This window comes from Camellia sinensis, chromosome 12 (genome assembly GCF_055761805.1).
Source record: "Camellia sinensis isolate YWXY chromosome 12, ASM5576180v1, whole genome shotgun sequence".
Classification (NCBI taxonomy): Eukaryota; Viridiplantae; Streptophyta; class Magnoliopsida; order Ericales; family Theaceae; genus Camellia; species Camellia sinensis.
The window spans coordinates 9,430,626-9,448,664 of NC_138972.1; the positions used below are offsets into that span (position 1 = coordinate 9,430,626).

The 18,039-nt window shown below is 36.4% G+C and overlaps 1 protein-coding gene across 3 annotated transcripts in view; it reads right to left on the reverse strand.

The window, feature by feature from the left end:
• LOC114257675 (methionine aminopeptidase 2B) overlaps positions 1 to 18,039 on the reverse strand; it is a 45,123-nt gene that overhangs the window by 5,012 nt on the left and 22,072 nt on the right. For all 3 annotated transcript variants that reach the window (XM_028197450.2, XM_028197452.2, XM_082898095.1), the window contains 3 exons: positions 16,458 to 16,554; positions 483 to 626; positions 152 to 369 (listed from right to left, as the gene is read on the reverse strand). In XM_028197450.2, coding sequence (XP_028053251.2) covers positions 152 to 369; positions 483 to 626; positions 16,458 to 16,554 — 459 coding nt within the window. The remainder of the gene's footprint in view (positions 1 to 151; positions 370 to 482; positions 627 to 16,457; positions 16,555 to 18,039) is intronic.

The following is an 18,039-nucleotide window of genomic DNA, read 5'->3' on the forward strand; positions in this document are numbered from 1 at the left end:
ACCCTGTTGATATAATCTATTTAAAAAAAATTATTGCACAACATATAATGGCGACAAAGGTGCAATTTTAGTCAATTGATAAAGTCTTTAACTCAATACCTGAACAATAAGCTATTTGTAATTTCAGTCATATAATAAGCTAAAGGCATACCTGAACAATACCAGCATCAGACAAATTCTTTAATGCCATTAGATATTTTGTCTCCCCAAGGCGGTCTAAATAACGTCTGCAAAAGGCCAATGTTGAGAAGTTCTTGTTAATTGTTGCTAGCAGTTGCTTTGCTCTGGGTAACCGAAGTGGAATATGGCCGGCATCAAAATTCTTCATGTAATGGCTACACTCCAGATCTTCTCTTACATATCCCTTACCTGGAAAGTTAACAAATGGTTAGCATATTGTCCATCACATTTTGCTTACTCTATGAAGCATGAACTCTGTTGGATCAAATATAAATTCTCCCCGGCCAAATGAAAAACATTACCTGTCGATGCAAAAGTTTCAATTGCAAAAAATTCACCCTCTTCCATTTTTGTCTGTTCACCTCCTTTCACTATGGGAACAGATTTTCCAGCATGGATTTGATAGCACCCAATGCTATGCCCGTTCAAGTTTCGTATACTTTTGACTTCCAGAACAGCCAAAATTTCACAGAGGTCAGTAGAGGGTATATGTGCAAATTGAAGAAAATGAGGAAAAAACGAGAATTCATAGTCATAGATATCCACAGAATGGTACAAAATGAGTACTGCTTAAATACTTGCAATTAAACATAAGAAAATGCAAATATATATATATATATATATTATGCAACAGTGCCAACTCCAAAGTTATAGCGTAGTTAGCCTTAATCCTTGATAAACTTCATTACCTTGGGCATCTGTTTCCCCCCTTTTAAAGGGGTTCTGTTCTTTTTTATTTTTAAAATATTGGAAAGTAGTTTGTGATGTATAGGAGCTCTTTCGGGGTTTGCTTAGTGTAATGGCTGTTGGCCTTGAAATGGACAACTTGTCCCCTTCTTGCTTTCTTTTTATTTATTAATAAATTTCCTTTTGTTGTTGATTAAAATAAAATAAAAAAAGTCAAACGAAAACTAATCAAAATAGGAAACCAAATCCTAATAGAATAGAAAAAACCAATATTAATAAAACACCTAACCAAAATAAAACTCTTAATTAAACTAGGGCTAATTACATAGACCTCCCCTAAAGTTTCTGACAATTACAGATACCTCCCTTGTAATTTCTGAAATTACACTGCTCTCCTTTGTTGGAATTGTCGGATAACGCCCATTGATAGAAATAGTAAGTTTACATTATTACCAAGTACTTTAAACTATAGCTAAACAACCTCAATTCAAAATATCCCATCCTACTACTTATCTTTGCAACCAAACATAGTCATCCCTTCCATTTTCCCTTCCACTCTCTAAAACCATCTTCACACAAAGACGCTATGGTTGCCTAAATAAACCATCACCATTGTCACAGCACAATTGCCACCACATGACACACACACACACACATATCTTCTCTCTCTTACATATCTATCTATCTATTTTTGTTATAAAGTGAATCTGTACTTACTACAAAGTCAAGGATGTTCATGGTGTCTACGTCTCATATTTTGGATTTTCCAAAAATGCCCCAATAAAAATTATTTATAACACAATTATATAGTGAGGTGAGTGGGGCTTGAACCCAAGACATACGGTTTGGGAAACAACATCTTTACCACTTGAGTAGTACACAACATATATACTTTTAAATCAAAATTTATATTTTACAAATTTAACAGCACACCCATCGGGACACCCATTAGAACATATATAGATATCTATACTATTATAAAGTGAAGGCTTCTCATGATGTCTACGTCTCATATTTTGGGAAACATCTTTACCACTTGAACAACACACAACACACAACACTTGAACAACACACAACATATATGTTAGAATAGTATATTATTAGTTGGGTTATTATTCGATTGTAATTATTCTATACCTTGGGGCTCCCTTGTAATTATTAATCTTATTAATATAAAAATGGGATGATATCACAATCATTCACTAATCCAATTCAATTATCCAAACCTACATGGTATCAAAGCCAACTCACCTCATTCTCTGTTAGTCACCCCAACCTTAGCAGACCACCTTCTCCCATCACCCAACACCAGTCGGCGCCTCTTCTCTATTTTCCGACCTACCTTGGCTGATTTTAGGCAACACCCATGTCGTTCTAGGGGTCACAGCTCACTCGCAGTGCTTGGCTAAAATTTCTGACTCACCCTCTGTTCTCCTCTAGGCCTGTCAGTAGCCCTAGATTACTCTTCTAGGGATGTCGACCCTCCTGGCCATCCCGTAGCACCCTTTCGGTCAACTCCTTGCCGACTGCGACTCTCTGTGTATCGACTAGTATAACCCTGATGACCTACCCTCTCGTTGTTTAGTATATACTGTAACCTTATTCTTTGTTTTTTGAAAAAAATTATTAAAAAAAAATGGAATAAAGTGAAAAAAAAAATGCAGTAAAGTGAAAGAAAAAAAAAATGTTGATGATTTTTTAATTCTTTAATTTTCTTCGTGGTCATTGTGCTTGTGTTCCTCCACCTTCCGAGTTTGTGAATGGCACTAGTTTTGTTGAGGGTTCACAATATCTATGGTAGATTCCACCAGTGAGTGCACTACTTCTCAAACACCTAGGAGTAAGAGCTCCATTATACCTACTACTATGACTGATAACCCCAACCGTAGTCTTAAAATCACCACCTCTCCATTTAATGGTCAGAACTATCTAGCGTGGTAGCAGAGTTTGATTATTTTTTTTTAAAAGCAGAGAAAAGATGGGGTATGTTGATGGCAGGATACAGGCATCCAACACCACTGACTCGGGTTATAACCAATGGGAGATTACGAACTCTTTGATTATAGGTTGGCTGATTCATTTGATGGTGCTAGAAATTGGTGAGGGCTACTTGTCTATGGAGACTGCCCAAGATATTAGGGATGCTGTGACTACCACCTACTCTTGCAAAGGGAATTTCTCACAGGCATTTAAGTTATGCCGCTCTATTGATAGCTCTATTCAGGGGGAGCAGACTGTTCTTTAGTACTTCACCTTTCTCACCAATGGCTGGAAACGCCTTGATCACCTGCAGGACTATAAGCCTATTTACACTGCTTATTCAGTCAAGTACCGGAAGTTCATTGCACAAGAAATGGTCTTCAAGTTTCTGGCAGATCTCAATGTGGAGTATGATTCAATTCGGAGTCGAGTGCTGGGTATGGACACCCTTCCATCACTTCAGGAGTCATTCGCCCATGTACAGAATACGGAGTCGCCAGTCTATTATGACGTCATCTGTTTCTACTGACCACTCCACATTACTGTCTACCCCTAAAGATGGCCTCTGCCTAACTCCCATCCCTCCGTCTGCCGCCAAGGAGTCTGTACTCTGTGATTACTGTCGCAAGCCACGACATACTCGTGAGACGTGTTGGAAGCTTCATGGGACTCCATCTGAGGGTCGAGGTGATCGGTCTGGTTCTCGAGGTCGATTAGGCCAATCCAGAGGACGTAGCTCTCATCTATAGGCCCATCAGTCTAGTGCCGTTGATACACTTGATTCTATTTTCGCTTCCGTTGGCTAGAATTCTGATGGTCTCTCTGGCATGACTACTCCTGAGCTTGAGGATATTCTGCGTCACTTACTAGACTGCCGGTCTTCTACTGCTCTCAGTACATCTTCCTTGTCGTTTGCCTGCTCAAGTAACTTAGCCTGTTCTCCTCATATTTTCCTTTTTCATAAGTCTTTGCCCTAGACTATTGATTTTGGTGTCTCAGATCATATGTCTGGATCCTCTGACCTTTTCTCTGCCTGTAAGTCGTCTTCAAGTCAAGACAAAGTTAGGATTACAGATGGTACTGTTTTTCTATTTCTGGGAAAGGTTTAGTCCATGCACTCCTACCATACCTCTAACTTCTGTTCTCCATGTCCCCAATGTTTTTGTTAACTTGTTATCCTTGAGTCGTATTACAAAGGATTTGAATTGTAGTGTGACTTTTTTTCCTGATCATTGTCTATTTCAGAACCTTGTCACGAGGAGGACAATTGGCAATGGGAGTGTCGAAAATGGTCTCTACTTCCTGGATCAACCGAAGAAGCTTGCTCATTCTTCAACCATGAGTCCTACTACGAAAGCTGATTTATGGCTGTGGCATCGGCGTCTTGAGCATCCATCTTTTTATTTACTTAAGCATTTATTTCTCTATGTTTTTGCAAACAATAATATGTCGGAGTTTCTTTGTGAGTCTTGTCAACTTGGAAAACAACACAGAGCTTCTTTTGATCCCAGTTTTAATAAAAGTTTAGTTCCTTTTTTATTAATACATTCTGACGTCGGGGTTCCATCTCGTGTTATGTCTGTGAAAGGTCATCAATGGTTTATTATATTTATTGATGATTTTTCTCGCACTACTTGAGTGTATCTCATGAAAGACAAGAGTGAGATTTTCTCTGTGTTCCGCAATTTTCATAAGATGATTTGTACTCAATTTGAGGCCATTGTCAAAATCTTCCGTTCTGATAATGGGGGTGAATACATGGATTCTGGGTTAGGACAACATTTTTCTGCTCATGGCATTATCCAGCAGACCTCTTGCACCAATACCCCTCAACAAAATGGGGTGGCGGAACACAAGAATCGTCATCTTCTTGACATGACTCAGTGCATATGTTTTTCTATGAGTGTGCCTCGGTCTTACTGGGGCGACGCTATTTTCAACGTTGTCCATCTTATTAATCGTCTTCCTACACAAGTCTTACAAAAACAAGCTACCCTTCAAGTTCTTCTAGGTTCCGAGTCTTTATTTTCTATTCCTCCCTAAATATTCAATTGTGTCTGTTTTGTCCACAATTACTCTCTTACTCGTGGTAAGTTGGACCCTCGCCCTCTCAAATGTGTTTTTCTTGGGTACTCTCCTACTCAAAAAGGGTGTGAGTGTTATCACCCTCCTTCTCGGAAGTGGTTTGTCTATATAGATGTCACATTCTTTGAGTCCCAGTCCTATTTCTTGTCCTCTCTGGTAGCACAGTCCTCCCTTTCAGGGAAACCTTGGTGTAAAGTGATGCCTGTGATTTCTATGGTGGAACCGTTTGTTCTTGCACCACCACCTCTTACTGAGACTACAGAACCCAACATCCCCAAGAATAAGAAAAGACAAGTTTATGTCAGGGACCAGTGCTATGAAAGGCGCACCTAGTCGCACGGCGCAGCGAGGCGTAGGTGCAGCGCCTGAAACAACCCAAGGCAAGGCAAGTTAAAGGTGGCGCGCGCCTTTTGCACGACTTGGCCAGGCGAACAAAGGTGCAAGTCGTGTGACTGTTTGTGACTTGTTCTTTTTTGGTTTATAATTAAATCTAACGGTTGATATCGTGTTTTTAAAAGCCTCAATCACAGAGGATTAGAACTCTGAGCTATACTACTCAATAGCCAGTCCCAAATCGATTCGAAATGCCCTAATCAATTCGAAAGAAAGAAGAAATCTTGAGGTGTCCTCTTTCCTTTGGCTCGTCTAGTCCCGTCTCTGGCCCAGGTGAGTTCTTTTGCTTCTTCCTCTTCTCCTTCTCTCTTCTTCTTCGCTGCGTGGGTTCTTCTTCGACTTTTTTTTCCAAAGAAACCTTATGGTGTCTGAGTGTCTCTTCCCTTCGACTTGTCTCGTCATGTCTGGACCAGGTAGTTCTTCTTCTTCAATGCTTTCTTCTTCTTCTCCTTCTCTTCTTCTTCGTCTACTTCTTCTTCGCTACCTCTATTTTTTTCCATCTGTCTCAATTTTTTTTTTTGCTTCTTCATTACTCTCTTTTTTTTTTCTTTTTTCTTTTGCTTATTTGATGTGTTGGGCTGGGTTATTCTTCTTTTTATAATCAAATAGAGACAATTGATTTTCTTTTTTAGTTGAGAATGTCATCAAGTGTGACATGATCTTGTACTTGGAAATTTTAATTTGATTATATGACACCACTTTGTTTGCCACTTAACTTTCAATTTGGAAACACTTATTAGCTACATAAATTTAGTTATAGTTTCACTTACAAAAAGCTTCAAATGAACATCAACTTACCAACAAAAAAAAAATCCTTTAAGCATTGTTTTTTTTAGTATTACTTTATTTCCAATTTTTTTTTTGTTTATGGTTATAGTTTCAGTGTTTCACTTGCAAAAAGCTTCATATATTTTTTCTTGTTGAATGTGGATTATTTTATCTTTAAAAATTGAAATTCTATGTAATATGCACTTTTATGGTTAAATATGGAAAACAAAAAAGTAGAATTTTCTAAAAAGTGAATTTTGGAAATCAAAACCAAACAGAGTGATTAGTATTTGCTGTGTATTTATGTTTTGGATGTTTAGTGTTTTTTTTTTTTTTAGGTGGGGGGGGTTTAAATATGGGTTATTTACCTTTGAAATTTGAAATGCTATGTAATATGCATTTTTATAACTTTGAGAATTATTCTATAATTTGCTTTATTTATTTATTTATAAATTGTCTTAGTACTAACATGCTATAAATCATTAGTCTATGTTAATTTATCTATTTTTTTACTAAGATTGTGCGTCTTACTTCAATAAAGCCGCGTCTCACCTAGCGCCTAGGCCTCAAGAGATCTTCGGCGCCTCGGTGCGCCTTGAGCCTTCAAAAACACTGTCAGGGACAAAGACAGACAAAAAGTTAACTGGATACAAGAGACCACTTCTGCTAACCCACTGCCATCTCCTGGTTCTGATGAGAGTCGAGGTAACTTTGAATATCTTGAGTCCACTGATCTTGATACTCCTATTGATCTTGATGTTTCTATTACCAAAAGAAAGGATGTGAGATCTTGTACTCAACATCCTATCTCAAATTTTGTCTCCTACTCTCATTTGTCATCCTCATATAGTGCCTTTATGTTAAATATTTCCTCTATTAACATTCCTAACCATGTTCAGGATACTCTTGCTACCTCTGAGTGAAAACTTGCCATAATTGAGGAAATAAAGCACTTAGGAAGAATGGCACTTGGGAATTGACTGAGTTACCTAAAGGCAAACAACCTGTGGGATACAAATGAGTGTGTACTGTGAAACACAAAGCGGATGGTTCTATTGAGCGTTACAAGGCTAGACTTGTGGCAAAAAGGTTCACTCAAACATATAGTGTTGACTACTAAGAGACCTTCGCACCCGTGACTAAGATGAATTCAGTTAGAATACTTCTCTCTAGAACCAATCTAGATTGGCCATTTCATCAGTTTGATGTAAAGAATGTCTTTCCCCATAGTGACTTAGAAAAAGAAATATATATGGACATTCCTCCTGATTTTGAGGATCATCAAACAAAGAATAAAAGTATGCCGGCTTCGGAAGTCATTATATGGTCTCAAACAATCTCCAAGAGCTTTGTTGGAGAAGCTATGCTTAAATATGGCTTCAAACAGAGTTAAGCAGATCACACCTTGTTTGTAAAACATTCATCACGTGGTAAGACTACAGTGCTCATTGTTTATGTGGGTGACATAGTTCTTACAAGTGATGATAATAAGGAAATACCTCTGTTGAAAAAATATTTAACAAGTGAGTTTGAAATTACAGACTTGGGAAGCTTAAAGTATTTTCTAGGAATCGAAGTTGCTTGCTCCAAGGATAGGATACTTATCTCACAGAGGAAGTATGTGCTTGACCTGTTGAAGGAAATTGGGATGCTTGGCTGCAACGCCTGTGACACTCCACTGGAACTCAATCAAAAACTGAGGGATGATGAAGGAGGAGCGACTGTTGATAGGGGGAGCTATCAGGGATTAGTGGGTAAGCTCATCCACCTATCTCACTCCCATCCTGATATTGTTGTTGCTGTCAGTATGGTTAGCCAGTTTATACATGCTCCTCATCAAATTTACTTCAAGGCTGTCATAAGAATTTTGAGGTACTTAAAGTCTGCTCCTGGTAAGGGTCTTTATTTCTCAAAGTATGATCATCTTCGTGTGGAAGCTTATACAGATGCTGACTAGGCTGAATCAGTAACTGATAGGAGATCAACTTCAAGGTATTGCACCTTTGTTAGAGGCAACCTAGTTACTTGGAAGAGTAAGAAAAAGAATGTAGTTGACAGGTAAGTGCAGAAGCTGAGTTTAGAGCTATGGCACAAGGGGTGTGTGAGCCCGTATGGATCAAGTTATTGTTAAGTGATCTAGGTATTGATCAAACGGACTCCATGCAGTTATACTGTGATAATAAGGCCGCCATCAACATCGCTCACAATCTTATTCAACATGACAGGACAAAGCATGTTGAAATTGATCGCCACTTCATTAAGGAGAAACTCACTACTGGCACAATATGTATTCCATTTGTGCAGTCTGGTGAACAACTCGCTGACATCCTCACCAAGGAACTTGGGAGTAAGCCATTGCATGACATCCTCGACAAGCTGGGCATCAGAGATATCTTCACGCCAGCTTGAAAAGGAGTGTTAGAATAGTATATTATTAGTTGAGTTATTATTCGATTGTAATTATTCTATGCCTTAGAACTCCCTTGTAATTATTAATTTTCATTAATATAAAAAGGGAATGATATCACAATCATTCACTAATCCTTTACAATTATCTAAACCTACAATATATACTTTCAAATCAAAATCAAAATCAAAATCAAAATTTTACAGATTTAACAGCACACCAATTAGTATATATATATATATATATATATGTATATGATGGTTCACAATCATGGAAAACCTCATTGAAAGTAGATCATCAACGTAGTCCCAATGTTGCCACCACACATCACCATGATCAATACCACCAAATCAGATTGCCACCGCACCAAACCAAACCAAAATCATAATTGTTGCACCAAATCAAATTCACCAGATCACCACTGTAAAGAAACAAAGAGAAAAATAGAAAACAGAGGGGGGAGAGAAAAATAGAGGGGGGCAAAGGCCTAGGTTTTGTCGAGAAAGACAGTACTGTCATAGGACCAACTTTATTCATGTGGTTGATAGCAGTGGCAATAGTGACACAAAGAAACGATAGTGTGGCAGTGATAAGGGATTGGAAAAATTATTCAAAGATTGATAAATTTTTGAGAAATTGATTGTGTTGGTGAGAGCCTCATTGATGTAGATTCTTCTCTCTCTAAACGCTCAAATATTACAATTACATAGACTTGGGATTGAATAATGAACTGGATCTGAATAAGCAATAAGGGTGGGTGAATTAGATGGAAATTTTTTGTTTTGTTATATTATTGCTAACCTAAACCAATGGTAGTGGTTTGAAAGATTAACGGTTGGAGGAGAAAGAGGGTGGAGGTGCAGATGGCAGTGAAGGAGGCTAAAGGGTGAAGAAGATGAGAGATAGTGGCGTCGATATTTAGTTGTGAAGATATCTTTTAGGTGGGATGATCAACAAATCAATTCTCCCGAACCTGGGTGATCTATCCGTGAAACTAAGTTGGTTATAATTATAGTATACAAAATGGTACTGTCTGGTTGTTTTTGCCACGACAAAAAGGATAATCTTGGCAATTAATTGCTAAAAAAATTGAGATCAAAATATTCTATTAACAGTTCTGATGACTCATTAACAGAGAAGGAGGTTCTTGTATATTATCACAAAAAAAAAAAAACGGAGGACACTGTAAGTTTAGAAACTATAGAACTCCATGTAATTGTCAGAAACCTCAAGGGAGATCCGTGTAATTAGTCCATTAAACTATACTCAAAATAAAATACTACAATAAATTAGATAATAAATATTTAAGACAATTATGAAATCTCCATGGTGCACAGATGTTACGCATCATTCTCCCTAACTATAAATAAGAACTCATTCTCGAGTTCCCCTTTTAAGTAATGAATCCATCCATGCCAGAGAATCCAATACTTCGAATAAGCGGCTTGCTTTGTTTTCTTCCCACACCAACTACTACTAGTGCCCAAGGTGTTGACAAAGTCCATTAAAATAGCATTAAACACACAAAGGAAATCTTAAATACCAATCAATCAATTCCTTTGAACATGATCAAGTAGTTGCTAGAACATCAATAGGATCTGACAACTTGAGTGCGTCTACAAGTTCAAGCGACTCTTCTTTCGGTAAGAGTATCGCCTGTGTGAAAACAACTTCTTGGACACTTTCTTTAGGCATTGGAACAGCTTGATCAACAAGTTCCACATGATCCTCATAAGCATTATGTGGCAGTTCAAAAGAATCCCTAAAAACAAGGATAAACAATTCAAAATTGATTGCATTTGGGTCAATGTTGTTTTTATCTCACGCACATCTTAGGCTAAGGTCTCATATTTGGAATTCAGCTATACATTGGTGAGCATGGTTGAGGACACGGGAGATTGACTAGGTGTTTGGAGTTGACTGATTTGGCAAGTTTGTATAGTTGGAAGGGTCTTGATGGGTTTTTCTTTTCCCTCGCTGGCTGAGTTTGGGTTGGAGGGATGCATGTATAGGCTTATTTTGCTGCAAGTGTGGGTGGGATACGCTTAAGTAGCTGGTCTAATGTCGAATTATATATGTGAGTGGGCTGAACTGCCTGTGTGTGGCTGGGTTAGGCCTTAGTTGCACGAAACATGAGCAGGAGCGCAGGAGAGTGACCACTTAAAAGAGTCGTAGTTCGGGAGCGCTTTTATATTTTTATTAAAATATTTTTAATTTACCTATATAAACTTTTTTTTTTTAATTGACATATATATATGTTATAAATGATTTTTAAATTTTAAATTTTAAACTTTTATATAATATTTAATTAATTAAATACAACATAAAATATTTTTTTAAAATGAATAGCAAAAAAAATCATTCTAAATATAAAAACAAAATGAATTAATAAATTCAAATATTATAAGAACATTCTTCTCATTAATACTATCATCGAAATAGCTGGCTATAAAAAAAATAATAAGCCCTTATCATTGAAACTTCAAAACACAGAGAGCAATAAAAATAATGGAGTTATATTCTTGAATATGTAAAACACATAGACCAGTAAAAGTAGTAGAGTAAAAGTAGTGGACTGATATTATTTATTAATTTATTATATGTAAAATTAAAATATATATATTGTTTATTTATTTACTTTAATATCAAATATCATTTAGAAATTATTTTTTCTTACAAATAAAAATAATTTATTCTATGCATGTTCAGATAGAGCAAATAAGAAGGGAAAAGAGGGGGACAAAAAAGATTTCTGTTAATATATATATAAAGGGATTTATCAAAATATACAGATATATAAAGGGCACACATTAGGAGAGAGTGGGAGGGGGGGGAAACGAATAGAGGACAGAGAAAGTCGAACACGCAGAGAAGAAGAGGGAGAATTGAACACGCAAAGAAGAAGAGGGAAAGTGTCAAACACAGGTGAGAGACGGAGAGTCAAACACACACACACACAGAGCGCGAAGGAGACGAACACACACACACACACACACAGACGAACTGAAGAAGAAGAAAAACGAAGAAAGAAGTAGAAGAAGAAGAACAGATTCGAAGAACATACCTCGATCTAGGGCTTCAACATATTTTTCTTCCTCTCTCTCTCTCTCTCTCTCTCTCTCTCTCTCTCTGTATTCAACAAGTTAGGGTTTCTCTCTCTGTCTCTAACGTGTCCCCATGTCTAAGTGTCCCAAGTGCATCTGGCTGAAAAAAATTGAAAAAAAAAAGGGGGACGCGTTAGGTAGAGTGTCCACCGCATGTCCGACGCTAGTCCGTATCCAGCACGTCTAAGTGTCCCAAGTGCATCTGGCTGAAAAAAAAAATTGAAAAAAAAGGGGGACGCGTTAGGTAGAGTGTCCACCGCATGTCCGACGCGAGTCCGTATCCAGCACGTGTCGGACACCCATACGTTACCTCCAGAGAGGTGTCCCTACTTTATAGGAAGCGCCTTTCCACTTCAAAACCCCTATAATTTTGCACTTGCAAAAAAAGATCCATGTAGTCGGCTACATCTTATTGGAACATGTGGTCCGGGCTGGTTTGGTTTAGATTAAGTGATATATTGGGTCAATTGTTCATAAAAGCGAAGAGATTGAGGAGGATGTCGCAAATAGAATTTGAGCAAGATGAATGAAATGAAGGAGAGTATCAAGAGTGTTAGGATTCCTATAAGTCATTAAACTTGGTCATTTTGATAAAAATGGCTGCAAGTGGACTGGGTTTATGTGTTTAAACGGACTACGACCAAAGTTGTGGCTACTTCAACCAAAAGAAGGGAGGAAAAATTTTACAAAACTTTTTTATGACGTGTTATGATGTTTAGTAACAAATGTTTAACGGTTAAGAAAAACACATGTATAGAAATATGTAGGTAAAATGAGAGGGATTGAAATGGATGAGTGGTGTTACAAGACAAGTGATGGCACGTCCCTTTGACTATTTGCAAGTTGTTTATAGGATTTGGAAACCTGTGGTAAAGCTTGTGGGTCCGAAAGCATTTTGGTCTCATAAATGTAATAAGTAGAATATTATTAATAGTATTTAGTTAGATTTAATTACGTAATATTAGTATTAGATCTGGGAAAATTACCAAAAAACACAAAAAAAACAAGGGTTTGACCCTTGTAACAAAGCAAACCTTGAGTTTTTAATTTCTTTAATTTAAACCTTATATTTTAAACTCTATAACAATTTGAATCCTCCGTCCATAACTGTTAAATCATCTAACGGAATCTTTTTTAAAATATATGTGGCGTTCTCTCACTCATTGCTTTAAATTAATGTCATATCTAATTTTGTTTTTGACCACACCCTATCAAATTTATATTTATAAAAAACGTACTTAGATCTGGCCCTTCAATTTTCAACCCGACCATAGAGTTAAACACACTAGATCCATTTTCATTTCCTTTCCATCCCTTCCCAGACCACCATTTCTCCCTATGACTGGCCAACCATCCCCCATTACTCAATCCAGAAATCATTCCAACCCCCCGCCTAAACACTCATTCCAGAAATCATTCCATCGCTTCCCAGACCACCATTTCTCCCTATGATTGCATTCCGTCATTAGCAATGGCGACAATGGAGAACCTGTTATATATCGTACACATATAATGTTTGTATACATGTATGCATATATAATGTATATGCATGTATAATCATGGTTAGTAAAATGACAAGTTTACCCCTATCTATGTTTGTCTTTTAAACAACAGACAAAAAGTTAAAATTGTTATCAATTTAAAAAAGGACAAATTATGCTCCTAGTCCCTGTACTTTGACCCTTGTGTCATTTTAATCCCTGTACTTTTTATTTGACTCAATTTGGATCCTAAATTTTTTACTTCGTTTCAAATTGATCCAATTGATTTCAATTGTTAACATTTTGAGCAAATTATACCGGTGGTCTCTATATTTGACCTCTTGCGTCATTTTGGTTCCTACACTTTTAATTGACTCAATTTTCACCCTTAATTTTAGATTGTTTGTCAATTTGGTTTAATTGATAATATCATTAGTGTTTTTTAAAGAAAATTATCACTAAATTGGTTGAAATTAACTCATTGAGTTGAGTAAATTTATAATTTAGCTCTTAAAAATATGAGACATGACACTTGTGTGCATATTTTCCATAAATAAATACTAAGAGTTATAATCAATTAGACCAAATTGAAATAAAATCATAAATTCGGGTTAAAATCGAGCCAATTGAAATTGTAGGGACTAAAATGAGACAATGATCAATGCACAAGAACTACCATTGTAATTTACCCTAACATTTTTTATGGAAAATGTGCACGAGTGGCATGTGTCATGCTTTTAAGAGAAATTATAAACTTGATCAACACAGTGACTTAACCTCAATCAACTCTGAAAAAACTTTTCTTCAAAAAACCTAACGGCATTATCAATTGAATCAAATTGAAGCAAAATTTAAAATTAGGGGTTAAAATTGAGCCAATTAAAACTATAAGGACTAAAATGATATGAGCGGCAAAATACACGGACTACCGATGTAATTTGCCCTTGAAAAAATTAAGGTTTAAATTGAAGAAATTAAAAACTCATAATTTAATTTGTTACATGAGTCAAATTTTGGGGATTTTTTTGGTAATTTCCCTATTAGATTTTGATTTTGTTTCCCCAATAATATTATGATAGTTTCCTATTTAAATTAGGATTTTGGCTTATAATGGTTATAGCTCTAAGTTAATATTATTGAGTGTTTTAGGTTGTAGTTGTTTCGGTTCTTCTCTCTTTTCTCCCTGTTCAATTCATCATCATTTGGTATTAGAGTATACCTTGATTCCTCATGTTCGTCCCTTGCTGTTGCACCCCATTGACCAACTAGATCATCTAAGCCTCGACAATGGGCCGGCCCAAAAATTTAAGGCCGAAGCCGAAGTCGATAGGCTTTGACTGGTCAACAAGCCGGGTAGGGCTTGATCTAGCCCATGTGATATTTCTAAAACACATGCCCTACACATGGGCTTAAAAATATGAGCTTATAGGCTGTAAGCAAGACCCATATGAACTTTTTTTTAAAATAAATTCAAAAAAAAAGTTAAGTACAATTAAAAAAATTATAATACAAAATTTTGAAACTCATTGCATTAATTAGAATCGAACACTGTTAATCAAAAAGAAAATAATTAGAATCGAATTTTGAATCATGAAAAATCAGAAACTTAACTTCATTTATTGAAATACATAATTACATTCATTATTATTATATTATTAAATTGTAAACATCTTTATGTTAAATTATAGCTATTAGTTTCATAGTTGGCGTACTATTCACTTAGTTTCTCAATTTTATCGTATTGTTGTATTAAAAACGTACATGTACACAAAAAATTAAAAGAAAAAAAGAAAGAAGAAAATAGCATATTATTTAGTATATATGGGCTCTGGCATGGGTTCATGTGCTGGGTTTTTGGGCTAGCCCACAAACCCTACCCCTCAACCGAAGCCCAACCCATATATTTTAGGGTTGGAACTAGTCATCCCTGGGCTGATAGGCCAGGTACAGGGCCGCCCATTTTCTTTTTAATGAGACTTAAGATCACCATCGTCGTTTGTTCATCAACCCCCACCTTTCCATCACTTCCTATAGTCAAACTTCTTCCTTTCTCTGTCGCCTCAACACTTTTATCTCTTCCTAACTCCTTCGGTTTCCTCTCCATCGCCGTACACTATCGTTGCAGCCCCTACCTCTCCTTTTCTCTCTTCATCAAAACCTTCCATAGAATTTTCTCCCTTGCGTTGTTCCTCAAAGTCAACTGAACTTAACAACTAAAGAAAGGGTTTGACATAACCCTAACTTGATGTCATATAGTTGTCTTACATATTCTTATATATAGTTGTCTTATATATTCTTATATAACATATTCTTATATAATTGGCCTCCAGTTTGCTTATCTTTATCTAAATAGTAATGGTATGCGTTTTCAAGCATTTCGAAAGTTTATACCCCTTTGATTACAAAAACACCTTTGAAATGCCAAGAACATACCTTTGATATGAAATATTAGGACATTTTTCAGTTTGCATCAATATATAAATGCAAACATGGATAGTTATGCATGTGCAAAGAGCAAACATCACTTTCTTTCTCTTCCAACTATTATTATTATTATTATATATATTTTTGAAGTATTGATGAAGGTAGAAATAAATGCATTCATGGGAAGTTAGAAATGACAACAATTAGAGATAAAATGAGAAAAAAATCAATTAAGCTGATATGGTGTAGCCACGTACAATATAGACTAACCAACTTGCTTCCAAAGAGTGAAATGATCTAGGCTGAGGGCACCACATATAAAAGAGGAGAGGCAAGAAGGAGATGAGTTCAAGAAGTATATGATTGGCTTGGAGTTAATAAAGCCAACTGGAGAAGACAGATCCATCATCCATGTAGCTGAGCCTGAGTAATTAAGTCTGATGTATGCAAAGCGGAGTTTTCCAGAAGGGAAAGGGGGGGCACCTGGGCAAGTTTTAGTCATGTACTTTTAAGTCCATCTAAATTCAAATTACTTGGCTGCGCATGTATGTCAGTTAGAAATTAATCACTCTGAGTACGCGTTAAAAGGCATACACATTTGATTTGAGGTTCATGAAATGACATTCTTCAGATTTTTAAATATCATTTGCAGTAGTGGTTTTATTTTCTGCTGCAAGCTCCATCTAAGTGAAGGATGTGTGCCATTGATTGGCATTAAGAAAACAAAGATTAGAATATATTAAAGCCTTTTTTTATGTAATGTCAGCATGCCTGCCTTCAAGAACACAAGCTCAATCAGCTAAACTTCAGATGAGATCAAGCATAAAACGCCCTCCCATTTACAAGTTCGGGTAATTCTTCCATTTATTTCGGCAACTAATATATTGTACCAAGAATAAAAACCATCGAAGAAAAATAAAATTGACTAAACTTAGACAAACACAATACCTTGGAACACCTTTCCATTGATATCAACCTCATATGATTCCATAACCTCTTGGATTGCAGCACCAACATCACAAAGGCGTACATCAATTCCAGACTCCTAGATAACACAAAGTTGCAAAATCATGGTTGGATGTGTGGTTATTACATATTTTATGTGAAAGCAATAAATTGTAAATTAAGTACTCAATGCGAAAAGCTTCACAATAAAATATATAGCTTATCTGAAAATAAAAGAGAATTCAAAAGAATTAATACTGATGAAACTGGTTTACAAGAAAATACTAGTTTTTATTCACGACTTTTTCAAAAATTTACACAACAAAAAGTCTGTAATTCCTCAAAAAAAATTGGCAAGCTTGGCTTAGCAAGATGTGATCCACACAAAGATGAACTGATCCACAAAAATATTTGGCCCAACACACTGCCTTTCAGTACTTAAAAAATGAAATTGCATTTTAATTGAAAGAATAATATGTATAGACTCCATAGGTGCATTTTTGGAGAAATTGTGGTGTGGGGAGGTGAGGATGGAAATGGCATTTTCAGCACTTGCCAGGATTGTTGAGGATAGAGGAGTTGTTGTTAGCAACTACCTTAGAACCGAAGGAAGTCCTGTTTTGGTATATTGCTTTCCATAGAATTTGAACGATTTGAGAAGATTTAATAACTCTCCTTGAGGTTCTTTATCACACATCATTGATAGGAGAGGGAGAGAATGTGTTGCATCGGTTGACATTATAAATCTTGCAAGTTTGAGGGAAAGTCCTACTATAATATTTTGGTGGGTAGTAAAGACACGTCTTTTCCTTAGAGGGGTATTTGGGGGCGCAATAAGCCCCCTTCCAAGGTTGTGTTCTTTGTATAACTGTGATGCATGGGGCAATCCTCATTCTTAGTAATCTCATTTGAAGTAAATTGGTGCCACATGTGCAAGCAAGGCTGGGAAAATGGTAGGCCATCTCCTTATTCACTGCTTGATGGCCTAAGAAGCATGGACACGGACACGTGACACGACACGAATACGACACGGACACGCCGACACGTTAATTTTAAAAAAATGCAGGACACGACACGTGGAGGACACGCATGAAATATATAATTTTATATATTTATTATATATTATATATATGAATATATCATTCAAAGATAATAAAAAATGCAATATAGCACTATTTCCTATAAATTTATATGATTTTTGTTTTATTATTGTATCTTAAGTTGTTTTGTTCAAACTTATAATTAGTTTTACATATCTATAATCAATAGACACATGTGTTTAAACAATTGACACGTGTGTCCTCCAAGTGTCCAAAGAGTGTCCGGGTCTTTAAAAATATTTAAAAAATAGGACACATTTTGAAGAGTATCGGACACGTGTCCTAAGAGTGTTCAAAGAGTGTCGGTGTCCGACACGGACACGACACGAATACGTCACCTTCTTAGAAGTGTCCATGCTTCTTAGTTGATGGCTTTAGAGGTTTGGACTTAGTTTCTTATCTCGTTTGAAATTACATGAATTTTTCTACCGATCATTGCGAAAGCCTATGAAGCACAAACACGGACACGGATACAGACACAGACA